Below are 21155 nucleotides of genomic sequence, written 5' to 3'. Positions count from 1 at the left end.
ATACTGCTATCGTTGCTTGTTTACTGTTTTACTGCGTTACTACTGCTGCGTTACTACTGCTTGTTTACTGTCCTGGGCAAAGCACTTTTCTGGTGCTGTTGTTACTGCTTATATATATTCATACCACCTGTATTTCACTATCTCTTCGCCGAACTAGTGCACCTATTAGGTGTGTTGGGGACACAAGAGACTTCTTGCTTTGTGGTTGCAGGGTTGCATGAGAGGGATATCTTTGACCTCTTCCTCCCTGAGTTCGATAAACCTTGGGTGATCCACTTAAGGGAAACTTGCTGCTGTTCTACAAACTTCTGCTCTTGGAGGCCCAACACTGTCTACAGGAAAAGGAGGGGGCGTAGACATCACTGCACGGTGCGGCGGAGGACGCTACGCTACCGCGCCATCTGGATGCGGGGCAGCGGACCTTGAGGGTCTCGTCGTGTCCCGCGGACAGACCCGTTGAGCCTGTGATACCGCCTCCATGGGCGGAGGGGCAGGCTGATGGGACGAAGGGCGCTTCTTCTTCGACACCCTCTTCCCCCGCGAAGGGGGACTCGCCTGGGGCTGCTGTGATACAGGGGGCTACATCACCTTCTACCCCTTTATCGACGACCTCTTCTCCCTCACCGGCTTGGTCTCCACCGCCCTCGACTTCTCCATCGCCGGTATCCACCCTGCAGCAGCCGCCACCCACGATCCCTCCTCCCGTTGTTCAACCGACGGTGAGGCGGAGTGGGAGGTACGCTCTTGCGGTGGATGGGGCGGGGCCGACGGATGAGGACGCCATGCAGAGAGCCATGCGGCTTAAGGCTGAGAAGAACCTCGACACGGCAGGTAATAAGCAACCATCCAAGTCGTTTAATTCGTTTTCAGATACTCGTATTTCTTCAAATTTGAGTAGCATAGGAGTTAATTTGGGTAGTAGGTCTGATGAGATTTCAGTTTCGGCCAATGTGTTGAGACAGACGGAGCTTGACCGTCTAACGGTTGTTCCGAATGTTTCCACTGGGCATGAAACAATAGTAGTAGACGATGAGGAAGAGGATGACATCCTAGATGGTCAGCTTCTCTCGGCTATTATTGGTAATATTTCAGAAGTCGATTTAGAACACGTGGAGCTTAGTTCTGATCTACAAGCTTCTGAACGTGGTTCTCGATCGTCGGCTGGAAAGAAATCTCGTAGATATAGCAAGAATACTAAATCTAAAATAGTTTCTCGATGAATGGCATGTTTCGGAATAGCAGAGGTCTTGGTGACTTGGCTAAACATTCCCACATTGCCGATGGTTGTAGAGATTATGATTTAGATTTCATTGCTATATCAGAGACGGGTAGGTGAAATTTCACACAAAGTTTTCTCGACCGACTGTCAGGCGGGATTAACTTTCAGTGGTTTTCTCACCCGCCTCGTGGTAGGTCCGGTGGCATTTTACTTGGCGTCCGTATAGACACCATGACTGTCTTAGCTAGTTCTGATGGAGAGTATCACATTAAGCTCGACATTCAGAATAAAGCAGACGGTTTCACGTGGAGTCTGGTTGCTGTGTATGGTGCCGCCCAGGATGCTTTTAAGGCTGACTTTTTACGTGAGTTGGTAAATCTTACAAAAGATAATCCTTATCCGATTTTAATCGGAGGCGATTTTAATTTGTTGAGATTTCCTCACGAGAAAAGTAAAGGCCGTTTCGATGGACATTGGCCTTTCTTGTTCAATGCTGTCATTGATAGCCTTGATTTAAGAGAGGTGTTTATGTCCGGTCGACAGTTTACTTGGGCCAACAGCTTGCCTGAACCCACATACGAGAAACTAGATCGCGTGTTGATGGATACCGAATGGGAAAATAAATACCCTATGGTGTCAGTCCGTGCACTAGAACGTATTGAAAAACTGTCTGACCATGCTCCCATCCTCCTAACTACTGGGAATCCCCGTCCTGTTTGTAAACGGCCGTTCAAATTTGAACTTGGCTGGCTACATCGAGAGGGATTTCATGATATGGTTAAGAAGGTTTGGGAGAGACCGGTCGGGGGCAGCACTCCAATTTCGAGATGGAATAATATGATGCGGACAATGCGCAAACATCTCTCTGGTTGGGCTGCCCATATGGCCGGTATCCTTAAAAAAGAGAAGGCTCGCTTATCAATTGTAATTGATGAGCTTGAGGCTGTTGCGGAGGTTAGACCGTTGTCTACGCAAGAGATTGAACTTAAAAATCAATCAAATGCGCAGATGGCGAGTCTTCTTCGCGAGGAGGAACTCAAATGGTATCAACGTTCCAAAGCTCAATTCATATTGGAAGGAGATTCAAATACGCGATATTTCCATGGCTTAGCCAATGGGAGACATCGGAAAAAACGTATTCATTCTCTTATTCAAGATGAAGGGTTGATTGAAGGTCATGAGCAACTCAAATCTTACATTACTAATTATTATAAAGGTCTGTTTGGTCCTCCGGAGGAAAGCATCTTCTCTCTTAATGAGGACTTAACGGACGATATACCCCAAGTTTCTATGGAAGAAAATGGTCTACTAACCGCACCTTATACTGTGGGAGAGGTTCAGAAGGCAATTTTCCAAATGGAATGCAACAAAGCACCGGGTTCTGATGGTTTTCCAGCGGAGTTTTATCAAACTTTCTGGGATACGATTAAATCGGACCTTCTAGATTTGTTCAGTGACCTACATATTGCACAACTAGAATTATTTCGTCTAACTTTTGGTGAAGTAATCTTGTTACCAAAAGTTAATGAGGCAGAAAGGATTCAACAATATAGACCTATTTGCCTCTTAAATGTAAGTTTCAAGATTTTCACGAAAGTGGCCACCATTAGACTTAATACGGTTGCGGATCATGTTGTCCAGCCATCACAGACAACCTTTATGCAAGGAAGGAACATCCTTGATGGAGTGGCGGTCTTGCATGAGACAGTACATGAGATGCATTCTAAGAAATTACATGGGGTTATTCTAAAACTAGATTTTGAAAAGGCGTATGATAAAGTTAAGTGGTCTTTCCTATAGCAGACACTCAGGATGAAAGGTTTTTCTCCAGAGTGGCGCGCTCTAATAAATGATTTTGTGTATGGAGGTAGTGTTGCAATCCGGGTTAATGATGACACCGGCCACTATTTCCAAACACGAAAAGGGTTACGCCAAGGGGATCCGTTATCACCGATGTTGTTTAACATTGTAGCGGATATGCTGGCTATACTCATAGAGCGGGCCAAGGCTGATGGCCAGATTGAAGGAGTGATTCCACATCTGGTTGATGGTGGTCTGTCTATACTTCAATATGCCGACGATACAATTATGTTTATGAATCATGATCTTGAAAAAGCTCAAAATCTGAAATTAATTTTGGCGGCTTTTGAGCAGTTGTCAGGATTGAAAATCAATTTCCATAAAAGCGAATTGTTCTGTTTCGGTGATGCCCAAAACGATACGGCTCTGTATACAGAGTTGTTTGGTTGCGGGCAAGGCCAATTTCCTATTCGTTATTTGGGTATTCCGATTCTTTATCGGAGACTTACAATCGCGGAATGGAAATTAGTGGAAGAAAGATTAAAAAAACGCCTTAGTAGTTGGAAAGGTAAATTGTTGTCCCTGGGAGGAAGATTGGTACTCATTAATTCGGTACTCACAAATATGGTACAGTATATGTTATCATTCTTCATCCTACCGAAAGGAATTCTGCATAAACTCGATTACTATCGATCCAGATTCTTTTGGCAAGGGGACAGCGAGAAAAAGAAATATCGACTGGTTAAGTGGAGTATAGTTTGTAGTCCCAAAGATCAAGGAGGGCTTGGAGTTCATGACCTGGAGGTCAAGAATTCAGCTCTTCTGGGTAAATGGCTGCTTAAGCTACTTACTGAGGATGAGACTTGGCAAACTATTCTTCGGAGAAAGTATATCGGTTTGAAGACATTATCCCAAGTGGTTTGGAAACCTGGGGATTCTCACTTCTGGGCTGGTCTTATGGCGACAAAAAATGTATTCTTTCGCCATGGTACTTTCTCAATCAGGAATGGAGCACATATACGGTTCTGGGAAGATGCTTGGCTAGACAATGCACCCTTAAGTGAACAGTATCCTGCTCTGTATAGGATTGCTCGTCGCCAAGGTGATACCATTGCTACTGTAATGGCTACATAACCTCCGAATGTGACATTCAGACGTGTTTTACTTGGACAAAGACTTGTGGCATGGAATACTCTAATTCAACGGCTCGGAGATATTCATTTATCACCTGAACCAGACGAATTTAGATGGAACCTTCATGTAGCTGGTACCTTTTCCGTAAAATCTTTCTACAATGCGATCCTTCTTTCTGACTTACCAGTTGATAACAATAAGAAGATTTGGAAGATGAAGATACCATTAAAAATTAAAATTTTTGGATGGTATCTTCGTCGTGGGGTTATTCTCACCAAAGACAATCTTGTTAAGCGGAATTGGCATGGAAGTACACGGTGTGTTTTTTGTCATCAGGACGAAACAATCAAACACTTATTCTTCCAGTGCCATTTCGCGAGATCTATATGGTCTGTCATCCAAGTAGCGTCTACCTTGTATCCTCCGACTAGTGTCGCCAATGTCTTTGGCAATTGGCTTCATGGTATAGATTCAAGGTTTAAGATGCTTCTTAGGGTGGGGGCGCTAGCAGTTATCTGAGCGCTTTGGCTATGTAGAAATGACAAGATCTTTAATGACAAAAATTGTTCTTTGTTGCAGGTCATCTACAGATGTACAGGTATTCTCCGTTCATGGTTACCTCTACAGCAAGTGGAGAACCGACAGCTATGTACGGAGGTCTGTACACGGTTGGAGGCTACGGCGAGGGCTACTTTTTCCCTACATGGGTGGCAGCATAGTCTACGGATAGATGCCCCACCTACGTTTTAGGCGTTATATGATTCATCGTTCCGATATGTATCTCGCCTAGTTTTTATTATTTATCCTTTTGGACTTGAGACAACAAAACGGCTGTGTGCATCCTGGTTATGCAGAGGCTGGATGTAATTGCTTATTAAAGTAATAAAGCATCCTTTATCGAAAAAAATATGCTTAATGAAAGCTCCTTTAAATTTACATTTTCAATTTCTTTTCAATTTTCTTCGTATTTGCGCTACGTCCGCGCGTTGAGCGCAACGTGCGACCCAAACGAACACGCGGACGCGGGCCGCTATCCGGGTATCCGCGGTCACCTAAATGACTCAGAATGGACAGGCGAGTGGGTCCGTTTAGATGCCCTTAAGATGGCGTCCGCCGTCCGGTCAAGGCTTTGGCTCGTCTTGCTCCCATTCTGAGCCTGGGCCCACCGGCCACCGGCTGCTACTCTGCTACAGTTTGTTTCATACGAAGTCCACGTTTCATTATGAACAAAGGTGACGTTTGCTATTTCTACCACTCAGAGGTCGATTTACACAAAAATAAATAACCCTTTTCTGAAACTATAGCATAGACTGACGCTCCGGGAAACTATTTCACTCATCTAACCTTTTTGTGTGGCGCCCCTCCCATTGGCGCCACAACTCACTGTGTGGCGCCTGTGCGGCCGGCGCCACTCTCCCATCCGACGTGGCGCCCTCGACGCTGATGTGTGCTCGACGCTGACATGGCAGGATATGTGGCGCCGCTCACACCGGCGCCACACTTTGAAAGTGTGGCGCCCGTGGCAAAGGTGCCACACATCCTGTTATGTGTGGCCGCGCGAGCCCGCCCCAGCCCGATCCAGCCATTCTCTTCTCTGTTTCTTCCTCCCTCAGCTCCAAGGCGACCGAGGAAGGAAATTTGTCTGGACCGTGCGATGGTGAATTAACGGAAGGAACGTGCACACAGATGGTCGCACAAGGCAAGCCGCGTCCTGCGGGAAGTGCTTTATTTGTTTCCAATAATGCTACACGTACGGACGGAAGGGGCTACGGAAACTCTACGCGGCGACGAGTCATCGGACGTGGAACCCAGCGTGGAATAGAAACCGTTCCGGTGAGAGAAAAATGGGAGGGGAAAAAGGGAAATTTCTAGCGCAGCGCAAAATCCCAAATCCCCATCTCTTGGCGAGCGGCGACTGAGAGAAGGTTCTCCTCGTCGGCGGCGACGGGTCCAGCTCTTCGTCGGCATCGGCGGCGCGGCTAGAGGCAGGCGACGGCTCAGGTACCTTTGGTCGCAGGCGGCGGCGCGGCAGGCTGCCGGACGCAAGCGGTGGCACGCCGGTACGGCTAGCTGTTGGTCGCAAGTGGCGGCGCAGCTACCTCTCAGCCGCAGAAGGCCTCGCGGCAAGCTATTCGTCCGAGAAGTGGCAACCCGCACAACATCGTTCTACCCTCGACATGACAAGCGAGTCCCGCCCGTAGACTCTCTCTCTCTCTGCAGTCTTGGAGCCATCTCATGTGTGTATCTATGCAGTATGAATGAACATATATGCCTCTATGCATCAGAGCGTGGTGAATGTGGTGAGAAGAACAAAACTAATCTCTGTTCAATGTTTGCTTACTATAGGGCTTTTGGCTTAAATCAATTTTCCTTGTCTCATAGGGGACATTCGGATATGCAGGTATACTGAAGAAGCCACAGCAGGTCTGAATCTTGCCGTGATGCAACTAAACAATCCTATAATCTTGGAGCTGGATAGCACAACCTTGTCTTCAGCTGTAAATAACAAGTGTCGGAAATTCTCAAGAATTTAGGCCATCTACAAAAAGATAAAAAATCTGAAGACAAAACAGCAGTCCATAACTTGGGAGTTCTGGGAGAACTAGGAACATTGGTGTTTGCTTTGGCCAGTATACCAGGAACTCACCGAACTGGTTGTAACCGGCACATTGTAAACTCTGGTCTTGTGAAGCAATAAACTAATGTACACGGCTTTTAAGTTCTTGATATTTTTAAGGAGTGTAAAGCTTGCCCTTCCAAATTGTATGTTGTGATCTAGAATCATGAATAAGAAACATGTTCGCCGGGAACTTCGTTTATACACCGTTATTATGTCATCATTTGTTGAGAATGACAAATTAAAAGTATAATGCTGAGAGATACTAAGGTTGTGCTGTTGTGCTTGAGTCAATAAGAGCATACTAGAAGCATTCCCACAAAACAATGGGGCAAAATAATGCAGAACAACAGAGTTGTCAACAAAATATGTTCAACTCTCAACAATACATAAACGTTGCAACTCCAGATATGGAGAGAAAATGAAAACAAATAGATGGATGGACTCCTTAAATTACATTAGACATGTGCAAAAAGGACTACACAACTCATGTCTCACTATGATCCATCATATCATTGAGACCTCCAGTTCCATCAAAATGTAACTGCGGTGATTTAGATAGAGCAGCAGAACTTTGTTGAACTTGAAACAACATGCTTATATATTTTCCTACAATTGGAGGCATAACAAAGGCCGGGGAACCTCCAGATGGTAAGGTAGCTGTCATGGTTGGATTTATGTTGCTAATGCCAAAGTCACACGATTCCTGCATCAAACAAATTCACAAGGTGAATTGGATGTCGAAGTACTTATTAGAAATAAGAGATGAAAAACAAAGATACCTCTGAATTGCTCCGTATGGTACTGCAGCTGTCATGGTTGGATTCATGTCGCCAGTACTAGTGCCTAAGTTAAATGATCGTTGCGATAAAAAAATCATAAAATGATTTGGATGTCGAAGTATTTATTAGAAATAGATAGGTGAGAAACAAACTACCTCAAATGATCCATACGGTAGTGGATGTGTTATGCTTGGATTTATGCTGCTAGAACTAATGCCCACGTATACAGAGTTGTTTGGTTGCGGGCAAGGCCAATTTCCTATTCGTTATTTGGGTATTCCGATTCATTATCGGAGACTTACAATCGCGGAATGGAAATTAGTGGAAGAAAGATTACAAAAACGGCTTAGTAGTTGGAAAGGTAAATTGTTGTCCCTGGGAGGAAGATTGGTACTCATTAATTCGGTACTCACAAATATGGTACTGTATATATTATCATTCTTCATCCTACCGAAAAGAATTCTGCATAAACTCGATTACTATCGATCCAGATTCTTTTGGCAAGGGGACAGCGAGAAAAAGAAATATCGACTGGTTAAGTGGAGTATAGTTTGTAGTCCCAAAGATCAAGGAGGGCTTGGAGTTCATGACCCGGAGGTCAAGAATTCAGCTCTACTGGGTAAATGGCTGTTTAAGCTACTAATACGTCTCAAACGTATCTATAATTTCTTATGTTCCATGCTAGTTTTATGACAATACTCACATGTTTTATATACACTTTATAGCATATGTTTTAACCAAGTGTCACAAAGGGGTACCTCTATGCCGCCTGTACAAAGGTCTAAGGAGAAAGCTCGCATTGGATTTCTCGCTTTTGATTATTCTCAACTTAGACATCCATACCGGGACAACATAGACAACAGATAATGGACTTCTCTTTAATGCATAAGCATTCAACAACAAATAATATTCTCATAAGAGATTGAGGATTGTTGTCCAAACTGAAACTTCCACCATGGATAATGGCTTAAGTTAGCGACACAATGTTCTTCTCTAACAATATGCATACTCAAACCATTGATCATAATAAATCACCCTTACTTCAGACAAGACGAACATGCATAGCAACTCACATGATATTCAATAAAGATAGTTGATGGCGTCCCCAAGAACATGGTTATCGCTCAACAAGCAACTTAATAAGAAATAAGATACATAAGTACATATTCAATACCACAATAGTTTTTAAGCTATTTGTCCCATGAGCTATATATTGCAAAGACAAAGAATGGAATTTCAAAGGTAGCACTCAAGCAATTTACTTTGGAATGGCGGAGAAATACCATGTAGTAGGTAGGTATGGTGGACACAAGTGGCATAGTTTTTGGCTCAAGGATTTTGGATGCACGAGAAGTATTCCCTCTCAATACAAGGCTTAGGCTAGCAAGGTTATTTGAAGCAAACACAAGTATGAACCGGTACAACAAAACTCACATAAGAACATATTGCAAGCATTATAAGACTCTACACTGTCTTCCTTGTTGTTCAAACCCTTACTAGAAAATATCTAGACCTTAGAGAGACCAATCATGCAAACCAAATTTTAGCAAGCTCTATGTATTTCTTCACTAATAGGTGCAAAGCATATGATGCAAGAGCTTAAACATGAGCACAACAATTGCCAAGTATCAAATTATTCAAGATATTATACCAATTACCACATGTAGCCCTACACAATTAGTGGTGTTCATCATCCAACAAGAGAGTGTAGAGTGGTTCTATTATGTGATCATTGTTGAGAGTGTCCACTAGTGAAAGCAGGATCCCTAGGCCTTTCTTCCAAGCATTAAATCTCCGTTTGTTTACTGTTTTGTTGCATATTTACTCGCTGCCATATTTTATTCAGATTGCTATTACCACTCATATACATCCATATTACCTGTATTTCACTATCTCTTCGCCGAACTAGTGCACCTATACATCTGACAAGTGTATTAGGTGTGTTGGGGACACAAGAGACTTCTTGCTTTGTGGTTGCAGGGTTGCTTGAGAGGGATATCTTTGACCTCTTCCTCCCTGAGTTCGATAAATCTTGGGTCATCCACTTAAGGGAAAACTTGCTGCTGTTCTACAAACCTCTGCTCTTGGAGGTCCAACACTGTCTACAGGAAAAGGAGTGTGCGTAGACATCACCACCTCATGTTCCATTTCTTGTTGTAGAATGCCATTCTCGGATGCTTTCCTTTTTTGCATTCAATCTCTTATTTTTCAATTTCACGGAGTGAGCCTGAATAAATACTATATTAGTGAACTTAAAATTTTTAGATCTTTTCAACGAAACAAAATATTTGTACAAATATCTCTTTTTCAGCTTTCTTCTTCTCCTTTTGTGCAGCTTTCTTCTTCTCCCTTTGTTCGGCCTTTTTCTTCTTTTCTCTTGCAACACGAATAAGCTTATCAACCGTAGATTCTTTTCTCAATGAAGGAGGACGTCCAGCACATCTAACAGCTATTGGACTTAATATGATTTATTTGTTGTCTCCCCATTAGAAGGTGCACCTTCCTGTATACCATGTTCTTCATTATTAATTTCAGAACTTGAGTTACCAGATGGTTGAATTTTCAGAGCATGGATCTGTTTAATCATAGAATTGCATGAATCCCGTGACATGGCACCTAACTCTACAACTGGGAAGAAAATATTGCACAACTTGTCAAAACGTTTTGGAACAGGAGTGTCTTCCATGCCACCATATGTGCACCGGATAAAGTTGTGTTTTCTTTTCACATTTTTCTCCACCGATCAAGGATGTACTTTGAAGGAACCTATTTGATTTTCTTGTGTGTCAACACACATAACATGTGCCTACAGATAATACCCCTGAACTCAAAATGGCGACATGTACACTTAACTTCGAACTCTTCCTCATTGAGATATACATGGTACACATAATCTTTTTTTCATCCTTCATCTTTATCAATTAAAACATCCTCGATTAATCTGTATGTTTCTACTTCACCTTCTTTTTGTACGAAGTTCTGATCAAAGTACAACATGTGTGTTAGCTCATCTTCAAACTCTTTGAACTTTGAATTTGTATACACTGATTGAAACTGTTTCTCGATGTCAAAATGTGTGATACAAGGTATGGTTGAATTGAACGAATTAAAATCTGCAAGTATCTCCTTTTCAACTTTATCACGAAGAGCATTCTCATATTGGCTACAAAAATGCTTCAGTGTTGTCTTAGCGTTAACATAACCATCAAAGAAGGCATGCATACTCTCACTCCGTTGTGTAGTGGACATGCCTGCCCGAAAAACATCTTTCACAAATGCTGGAACCCAACGGTGTTGATTGTCATAGAGCCCTTCAAGCCATCCATTATCAGCAATATTATACCTCTCAAGCATACGCATCCAAGAATTTTCAAAATATGTAATTCTTAACGAATCATAAACTGATTTGCCAACTGCGGTCTTGATGTACTCATATTCCTTGTATCCACCTAACTTCTCAGGTAGCTTCTTCATTATATGCCACAAGCACCATCTATATCGAGCATCAGAAAAAACTATTTCCACGGCATTCTGAATTGCTTTTGCTTGATCGGTCACAATAGCTCTTGGTTGACGATTTGACATACATGCCAGCCATGCTTTAAATAACCAATCAAATGTTTCAGTGTCTTCATTTGATAATAAAGCACATCCTAGCAACACAGATTGTCCATGATGATTCACTCCAACAAAAGAAGCAAACGGCATATCGTATTTGTTAACCAAGTAAGTGGTGTCAAAAGTTATGACATCATCAAAGGAGTCTTACACTGCTCTACTTCTAGTATCAACCCAAAAGACATTCCTAAGTCTTGATTCATCATCAACATCCATGACACTAAAAAAGTTCGGGTTGTCTGATTGCATTTTCGTAAAATAGTTACGAACAGCCTCTGCATCACCACTTTCTAGTTTCAATCTTCTTGTGTTCTCTAAATAATTGTGACATTCTTTCTCACCAAAGGTAAGTTTATCGTGACCATCCGCTGCCACAACAAGAGAATTTAAATTCTTGTTTACTCGTATTCCAGCCCGGTCATTCAACTCAAGCCTTCGGTTAACATGGTAGTCCAAAATTTTGTTGCATCTGAATAACCGAGATTTATGTGGACTTAATGTATGATTATGATCCAAAATGACCATCGAAATATGCAACTTTCCATCCGTACCACGAACAATATTAACTTTAGCTTTACATCCTAAGCCAGCTGTTGGATTTGGCTTCAACATATTTCTTGAGTTGGACTCGATCTTACCATGACGAGAGCAACTAAGTGTAAGGTACCTTAGTTCTCCATTCTCGTCTTTGTTTGAGCTTCTTTTTGTCACACCAAACCCTTTTGCTTTACCATAATTCTTGTAGTACTCTCGCACATCATTCTCAGTATCAAAGGTCATCCCCACTTCAGGATCTTCAAGTAACACATATGCTTGAGCTTCACCATGGTTCTCTTCATGTTCCACATTGCTTTTCTTTTGTTGCTTGATGCAATCATCATCGCTTGAAATAGACATGTCTGTTGATTCTTGAACACTAGCAGGTCGATCATCCATACCTACAAATCACGAAGTATTTAATTATCAGGTTTCTTCTCTATTAGTATGTAATGAGATACAAAAAAGAATGATAATAAAAAGTATTACACATGATGTACTTTTGTTGGTCTGCATACAAGTTCTGAACCATATGACTGATATGTAGGCAGATATATCACTGCAATATCTCCCTCTCTCCCCATAAATAGTCTATATGATCCGATCTCTTGGCCACCATATATGCTAGATAGGAATAAGAATTAAGCATGCAACCATGTTACATTGAGATGACATTTTCTTATTTTCGTTTGCTGCAACTATTCTGCACCCTCGGCTAGGATCGTTGAAGTAATTAACCTTTGGCTGTAGCAAAAGTCAACACGTACGGATAAGTTTACAGAATTTGCTTACGGAATCAGACGTGGCAAGGTAGGCAATGTAGAAAACGAGAACGTGCTCCGATTTTTCAGGGAGAAAAAAACAACCCAGCCAACCAATTCACCGCACGTCATTCCGTAGAGTTTTTGTAGGCTACTCAGTCCGTAGGTCTAGTGTTATTGGCTCGGCCTTGTGCCCTGGTCGATCTGAACGAAAGGAAAACCTACGTGCAGCGGTGCAGTTGCAGGTTTTGGTGCATAATTAGCGGGATTTTTAGCGGCAGTTAGCGGGGCGCCCTGTTTTTTCTCTCGTTCAGCATCCACGCCCACGTCGGATTCCATCCTTGTCATCGCGTAAATCGTCCGTAGCTCTCCGTAGGTGTAGCATTATTGTTTGTTTCCCACGGAAACCGGGGGTACAACGCTCCAATATCGTTAGGATCCGGCCTGAGATCGACGGACAACTAGCCCGATCCGGAGTTCCGGACTGAGTGCCTCACCTGTACGTGATCGAGACGACAGAGCAGATCCATCAAGAGATCGATCGATCATGGAGCTGTTGCCGGAGGATCTGTTCGCTGACATCCTCCACCGTCTCCCGGAGCAGGACCTCGCCGCAGCACGCTGCGTCCACACGTCCTGGCGCGCCACCATCGACTGCCGCCGCCTGATGCAGCTCGTCCCGACTCTCCCGCTGGCCGGGATCTTCATCACCTTCAACGACCACGATTTGTCCGAGTTCTTCGCCCGCCCCACGCCGCCCTCTGCCACGGCGCCGGTCAGCGGCAAGTTTCACCAATACATGCCGACCACCATCGCAGCCCAAGTCCAAGACCACTGCAACGGCCTCCTCCTCCTTATCGCCGCCTCCTCCGTGGTCAACCCCGCCACACGCCGGTGGGCCGCCCTGCCCAACCCGCGGCCGCCATGTCCTTTCAGCAACGAGGGCTTCAGCCGGTACAACTACATCGTGTTCGACCCTGCAGTGTCGCCTCACTACGAGGTGGTCCAAGTCCCTCACCTTCCTACTAAGGGGGTAAAGGTGAAACCCCAGATTGCCGGGTTGGAGTGGCCGCCGTCGCTCATGAGGCTGCCCGTCTTCTCCTCCGCGACCAATGGGTGGGAGAAGAGGTCGTTCGTGCGGCAAGGGGAGGCGTTGGGGACTGTCGCCGACTTGCAGGCGCCTTGGCCCGGCGACCAGGAGTACGGCGTTTACTGGCGTGGCCACCTCTACGTGCACCACATTATCGTTATGAGGTACTACTAGCTACTACTCACGTACGTACGTGGAGTTGAACGTTAATTGTGCCCCTCATGTACTACGTGTTTAGTTAATTCACATTGTCACTTGTTCTGAATTTTTCCTTTGCGGCCAACTGATGCCTCGACCTATATATCTGTCCCTCCGCAGAATATCTTTGTCAAGGGGCAAGTACCAAGCAATAAAACCGCCCCATGATTTGTACGCTACCCGTGGCCAAGACCGAAGACTCGGAAGATCGGAGAAGGGAGTGTATCTTGTATCAATTGCTTATTCAGGGGACCGGCTTCGAGTTTGGATCCTCGATGAGTCATGTGCTCAAACTGAGTGGGTTTTGACATATCAAGCCGATCTTGCGCACATACTAGCACACCGGAGTTACAATCCCGAAGCTCGCGGGTCTTGGGTCTTGGAAGACGTCAACTATCATTCGTACAGTGATAGAATCCCGGATTACGGCGGACAAGCGCCCCCGGGAGAAAGATTCAAGTGGGACTCTGACGACGACGATGTTCTTGGCGTGAAAAATACGATTGAAGGGGGCTACAAGAAATGTGTCACCATCCTCGGATTTCATCCTCACAAAGAAGTTCTATTTCTGGGTGAATCGATGACGAGAGGGTTGGCCTATCACATGAACACGTCCAAGCTTCAGGACCTGGGAAACATCTATCCGACACGCTATGATTGCTTTGCTGATCCCCATGAACTCATACTATACTCGTATCCATACACCCCGTGCTGGACGTCAGGGAGTTGCTGAATGCTGACGTGGCAGCAGTCAACGCGTTGTTATATATCTGTGATTTAGCAGCAAATGACCCATCTTCAATTCCCTGGCCGGAACTTTTTCTCAGGCCGTCTCATTTCTCCATTAAGCTAGCTAGAACAAGATGAAGAGCACGCATGCATGCATTTGGTTCTGGAGTCCTCGCGCGCGCCTGTCATCGTTTAGTGAAGTGTCGAGGACTCGAGGTTCCGCCCACGGCAGTGTCTCCGCATGCAGCACCGCAAGCCGTGGGCGCCCGTCGCCCGGCCGTGATCACAGCAGCCTCCAGCAGGTCGCGGAGCGTTGCATGCCCACGATCCGCTCGCCAGCTGCAGGCCGCGCGCGCACGACGCGAATCACGCGATCAGCAACAGATCGCCCAGGCTACTCTCGCTAACCGTATGCGGCAGAATCCAACGCGAGCTCACTCACGCGCCTAGCTCCCGCAACACACACGCGCGTATACTTGATGGACTCTTTTTTTTTGACAATCAATACCACATATATTCATAATAACAAATAGTACATGGTAGAGATACACGAGCTGTCTCAAGCGATTACAAAATAAAGTCTAAAAGGTACTATCAAATCTTCGAGGTCTTCAAACTCTTTCTTCTTCCAAGACATAATCTTGTACTTTTCTGAAGACAGCCAAAGATAGATAACAAACCATAGACCTGTAAATACTAACGAAGGTTCTCCCATAATTTTAATTTGAGCCGCAATGCCAAGACTGCGTGCACGCGCGCAACCATTAAAGTAGTCAATCAACATCGGCAAGAGTACCAACACCAGTATGTCAGGGAATAAAAACCGATCTGCCTTGTCGACGTTGATGGAGAGCCGAGAATACGAATCACCATTGTCGAGGACGTAGCAACCGGGACAAGAACTGCGAGGATAATCCTCCTCGCGGCAACCATGAGAAAAGATCCAAGATCGATCTGGCGAAGTAAGATCTGAACACCCATATCTAGATAATTGTAATCTTTCAGCACCACCATTGACGTCGGCAAGGAGATCTCGTCGTCGAACGAAAGACCGAAGATCACTTATTGTAGACGATGCCATCTCCATTGCGGGGAAAACAACAAGAAAACGGCGACCAAAAACCTAACATAGACTACTGAAAAGACTACTTTTATTGAAAACTCCACTCATAGATCGGGTTCCCCACTTCTCCCGACGCCGGCGAAACCGGCCGGAGGAGGGGAAACCGATCTATGGAGGAGACTGAATCGGGGCGGCTAGGGCTTTTCTCAAGAGGCGGCGGCTACAGGGACGTATAATTTTGTTGTTGTATCGGGCGTGCTATACTTGATGGACTCTAATCCTAGACCTAGAGAACGACCCAAACACAAACTAACTCATGCACCTAGACCTAGCTAGCTAGACACACACACCACGGCACGCACCGGACCGACACAAGCTAGCACCAACTCATGCACCACCGGCACACACCACGGCGTGGCTTATTGCTAATTAACACACGAAACAGAGGCGCATATATAGCGCCTCTTTGCATGCATGCATCCTCGAAGACGGCCGGCGTCGATCGGTGGCTACACAGAGCACCTCAAGCACCTCCGTACGTGGGCGTGGGATGGGTTCATCGATCTACGGCGTGGACGATCTCAGGGCATCTCTTGCAGAACCCCCATCCGACCTCCATCCATCTAATAACCGCCGATTTCCGGTTCGAGGGTAAAAAAATGACCGTTTAGATCCCGCATCAGATCCGCCATTTTCAAAAAAATAATCCGGGCCGCCCCGATTCGCGCCACGCGACCCCCAAGTTCCCGGGTCGGAGGGGTTGTGCGAGCGCAACCTCCATCCATTTCCCCCCTTGGCGCGAAGGAACTTTCAGCTCGTCCCTGTCCCGCTTCCGCCCCGACGTGGACGCAAACGACCCCCCCCCCCCCCCCCCCCGCTCCCGGACCAGGCCGCGCCGCGATGCAACGACCGCATCTGGATCCAGCGCCATCGCGGCAGCCACCACCAAAGGCGTTGTGGTCGCGATATTTCGATCCTCATTGAAATATCTGAAATTTGAAGAAACAATACAAACGCAGAAGTTTAATTTGGTTTGAATATAATCCGAATCTGACCTGAAATTCAAAATAAAAATATCATCTCGATCGATCTCGACACCGAGAACTTCACGCCTGTTAGGCCGCCCCCGAGCATTCTGTCTAGGCCCGGGAGCTGGGGCCTAGCAGAGGTGCACGTGAGGCTCGCCGTCGTGCGCCTTCAGCCACGTCTCGCAGACGCTCGCCAAGATGGAGGTGTGGGTCATGGAGGGCATGCCGGGGCAGCTCAAGTGGAACCATATATTTAATTGGAAATAATGTTTGTAGAGATTACACATGGTCACCACATGAGACAAAGTAGGTGCCAATCAACTTTGCATGCTATAAACGTGGGTGTCTACATAATGACTATATATCGGAAATGTACTTTTGATTCTGGGTGTAGATGCTTCCTTTATTCAAAAAATAAATTTCAAAATATGAAAAAAATTGGGAACAAAAATTAGCTCATATATCTTCACATTCTATGTGCTCACTTACAATTTCATAATAAACTGACATTTTCCGTGGCATGTGCAAAAAATACAAATAAATACCTCTCAAAATGCCTTATTTTAACACCGAATTTTGTTTTTTTTGCACAAGCCACGTAACAATTCGGTTTTTCATGAAACGACTTTATGAACACGCACTATGTAGAGATGTATAATCAACATTTTCTTTTGAAATATTTTGATATTATTTAATATGTTTAAAATGCATTTTGAATATAGGGAGCATATGCACATAGGATCAAAAACACCCTGTCCACTATATATCTACTATGAAGATGTGTGGCCTTAGGTATTTTCACCAGAATAACATATAAACTTGATTGTTGTGCAATTAAACATATATACTTACCATCCACCATTGGTAACCTTGAGATAGAAAACCTATATACTTTTTCTTGAAAATATGCTCAAGTAAGTAAGTAAATAAATAAAGCAACACACACATATACACAACATGAGAGTTTTTTTTGTTGCTATTGTCACAAACTAATCTGTTTAGAACGTGGCATTTTCTTCTTCTTTATTTTATGCACATGTAAAAGGATTCAATTAAACATCCTTAAGGGCAATGTATCAAAAATAAGAGGAACTAACTAAAGCATTGTTAGAAAATAAGTATTACATTTATCACGAGACAAGATACTTTATTATAGATCTTGTGACTATATAACGAAAAATGTAACAATATATAATTCTGGTTAATTATGGTAACAAATTGATAAAACATGAACTAGTTAAATATTTTTTAATAAAAAAGAAGTATGCAATTTTAGTATAAAACTAATTATTGTGAGAGAGTATTTATTGCAAGTGTCACATATTTATATAGGTTGTGGAAATGATATATAATTGACATAATAAGCTCCAATGTCCTTTAAAAATCACAAATAGAATTGCTCAAGATAAAAGTAGGTATAAATTGGAACTTACTCATTGGAGAGCACTATTTGCAGTGTTTTAGACATGCATTTTCTTGTTCTTTATTTTACGCATATAAAAAAGGATTCTCTTAAAGATCCTTAAGGGAAATGTATCGAAAAGAAGAAAAACTAATTAAACAATTGTTAAAAACTAGAAATTATATTTATCAAGTCAGAAAAATGCTTTGTTATAGATGTTGTGATTGTACAACGTAAAACATAATCAATATATTGTGACAATATTTTTGTGGTTAAAAGATGGTGACTGACAGTACCTAGCTAGCTGTTCCTACAAAAGATCATTCATGCAAGAGAAGTTGGGGTGGTAGGATGAATTAAGGATTTTGCAAGAGATGCAGTGAAAGTAGATACTATTGGACAACAGTTTGTACTTGAGCGGTGTGAATTATTCTAGCAAAATAATTTTAATCAAAAACCTCCTAACTTGTAGACATATACAGATAGTGGATAGATTAATCTTATTTACAGATAGCTCGACAAACGAGCTGATGTTTGTTTTACATTGCTTTGCTTGATACAAACTATTCGCTATTTTTGTTACTAAGGTAAAACTGTTTGCAATGATGTCACACTTTGTAATATTTACATATCAAATAGGAACATTTACAATACAACAACAACCAGAACATGCACGCCCTTGTTTTGTAGCTTCTATCTACTCCGTCGCATCTGACATACCACGCAACCTTGGCATTGCGGCTCAAATTAAAATTATGGGAGAACCTTCGTCGGTATTTACAGGTCTATGGTTTGTTATTTATCTTTGGCTGCCTTCAGAAAAGTACAAGATTATGTCTTGGAAGAAGAAAGAGTTTGAAGACCTCGAAGATTTGCTAGTATCTTTTAGACTTTATTTTGTAATCGCTGGAGACAGCTCGTGTATCTCTACCATGTACTATTTGTTATTATGAATATATGTGGTATTGATTGTCAAAAAAAAAAAAAAAAAAAAAAAAAAGATTGTTTCTAGATTACCTCCATAACCAACAACTATTCTTGTTAGTGAAATAACCAACGAACTTGGCCGACAAACTTCTTATCTTAATATGGTTCTCCTTTTATTTCTCTAACAAACCAGCTCCTTTTATTTTGTGTTTGGATGCAGTGTATTAGAGCTCTAGTGGCCAATTATGCTAAGGCTGAGGGGAAGCCTGGAGTGGTGTTCAAACGTACATGGAAGAAACCAAGATCTTCCTTCTTGAAACTAAACGTAGATGCAACATTTAGCATATGCCAGGTGCTGCGGGGGCGGTCATTTGAGATTCCCATGGAAACTTTGTGATTGCATCAACAAAATTCTTACATAATGTATCGTCGCCAGCGATGTCGGAAGCTTAGGCAATGCTTCATGGCCTTGAATTGGCAAATTCTATCGGATGCAATGCACTCGAAGCCGAGTCATACTCGATAGAGGTTATTAGCTACTGCTCGGGAGAAGTGGAGATGTGGAATGAGGCAACCACGATTTATGCAGACTGTACGGGTACAAGCATTGTTCGAGGGAGACTAATGAAGTGGCTCATTTGATTGCTAGGAATAGTTTTATTTCACATATTTCTTGTATTTGGGTCGGTGAGCCCCCTAGTTTATTATCCAAACCCTTCTGGATGATGTAATTATACTTTGAGCTTGGAGCAGCAAGTTTCTGGCGCATTTTTTCCTTACCAGGGTAGCTAAGGGGATTGGAAGGTTTTTAATGAGGCTGCTTACTTGCTCAATATATTATGTTTTTACCTAAAAAAAGATCTGTTGTTTGGTTGTTCTTGGAAATTGCTGGGATCAAAGGGTGTACCCAATTCTAATTCTTCTTTGGTCATACAAACCATGAAATTTGATGTTTTATTGAGTTTGAACAACATAAGCCTATGTACATTAAAAAATAATATATGTATATTAGAATGTATATATATTAGTTTCCATACATAATAAACATTAAAATAATCATAGTAAGACGAAAACTACAACACACATAACACAAAATAGTTTTCAAATACCGACAACATAGATACTAATTGTCTCTCTAACAAATAGCGCAACGTGGATAGTTCATGTCTCTTACACATATCACACAAAAAAATGAGCCGTGCCGGACGCGAAGAGTTACCTAATGCAAAGCCATGCCGATCACGTCATAGATAATATCGTTGATGACGATGAGCGAGCCCATGAGATCTAAGATATGGATATGGCAGCGACGAACGGAGCAGCCGAGCATGAAGTGGAGTCAAACAAGTTGACGGAGGAGAGGAAGAAATGAATTTCATGAGAGGAGAGGAAAATGGGGAATGAAAATTGTGCACTCACGGCCGCGTGCGGGAGGGCCGCACGATTGTGATGGCACGACGCAGAGGTCTGACCTCGCTATAAGACCGAACAAGATCACTTGAGAAACTGAAATTGCGAAGTTAGCAACTCCTTTTTTTTACAGAATAAATCATCTTTAGTATATTTGCTACAATATATATAGGTCTGCTATTCTCGAACCGGTTCGAGAATAAATTCTCGAACCCTTTCTGAACTTCCGGGTGTTTTCCTAGTGAACTTCTCGACGGAATACCCAAATTGCATGTTCGTGCGGACAGTATTTTCATGATGATTTTCAAACCGTTTATCGGATTGATGCGTATAATATACCGTTGGATTCGCACGGAAATTTCGCAACTTATTCGTGTTCATTGTTTTCCCAAATTCTATATTGATTAAAACTAATTTGAAATATACAAAACGACTTTTTCGCGGATTTCTCTATTTATGTACAGTTTTGGGGTTCCAGTTTTCAAACCGTTTATCGGAATGATCCGTATGATATGCCGTTGGAAAGGTGCTGACTAGGCGCACCTTTTTCATGAAGAACACTTTTCTAAATTCTTTATATTTTAAGAGCAGATTTGAAAATACGTGATTACGTTTTTCGAACTTCTCGGTTTTTCGAACTGTTTTTGGGGCTTATTTCCGAACCACTTATCGGAATGTTCCAAATGATATTGCGTTGAAAAGATATTGATTAGGCGAATCTTTTTCATGTTGAATATTTTTCCAAATTCTAAATGGTTTTAGTTTAATTTCAGAAATACATAAAAGTGAAGATAACGCCGACACAAGAACATTTCGAAATTGGCTCATCTAGATTGATTA

At 43.1% G+C, this 21155-nt stretch overlaps 1 protein-coding gene and 1 long non-coding RNA gene across 2 annotated transcripts; both read left to right on the top strand.

Annotated features, from left to right (window-relative positions):
- The first annotated feature begins 5929 nt into the window (after positions 1-5929).
- On the top strand, positions 5930-6974 carry LOC127298433 (uncharacterized). Its single transcript, XR_007849752.2, has 2 exons — positions 5930-6453; positions 6536-6974. It is a non-coding gene; the product is annotated as an uncharacterized lncRNA (long non-coding RNA).
- A 6041-nt stretch (positions 6975-13015) lies between these two features.
- Positions 13016-13732, top strand: LOC127304446 (uncharacterized). Its single transcript, XM_051335133.1, has one exon. The coding sequence runs from the start codon at positions 13016-13018 to the stop codon at positions 13730-13732; it is 717 nt and encodes a 238-aa protein (XP_051191093.1).
- Positions 13733-21155: the final 7423 nt, after the last annotated feature.

This window comes from Lolium perenne, chromosome 5 (assembly GCF_019359855.2).
Source record: "Lolium perenne isolate Kyuss_39 chromosome 5, Kyuss_2.0, whole genome shotgun sequence".
Lineage (NCBI taxonomy): Eukaryota > Viridiplantae > Streptophyta > Magnoliopsida > Poales > Poaceae > Lolium > Lolium perenne.
This window is presented reverse-complemented; position numbering and strand designations above follow the sequence as displayed.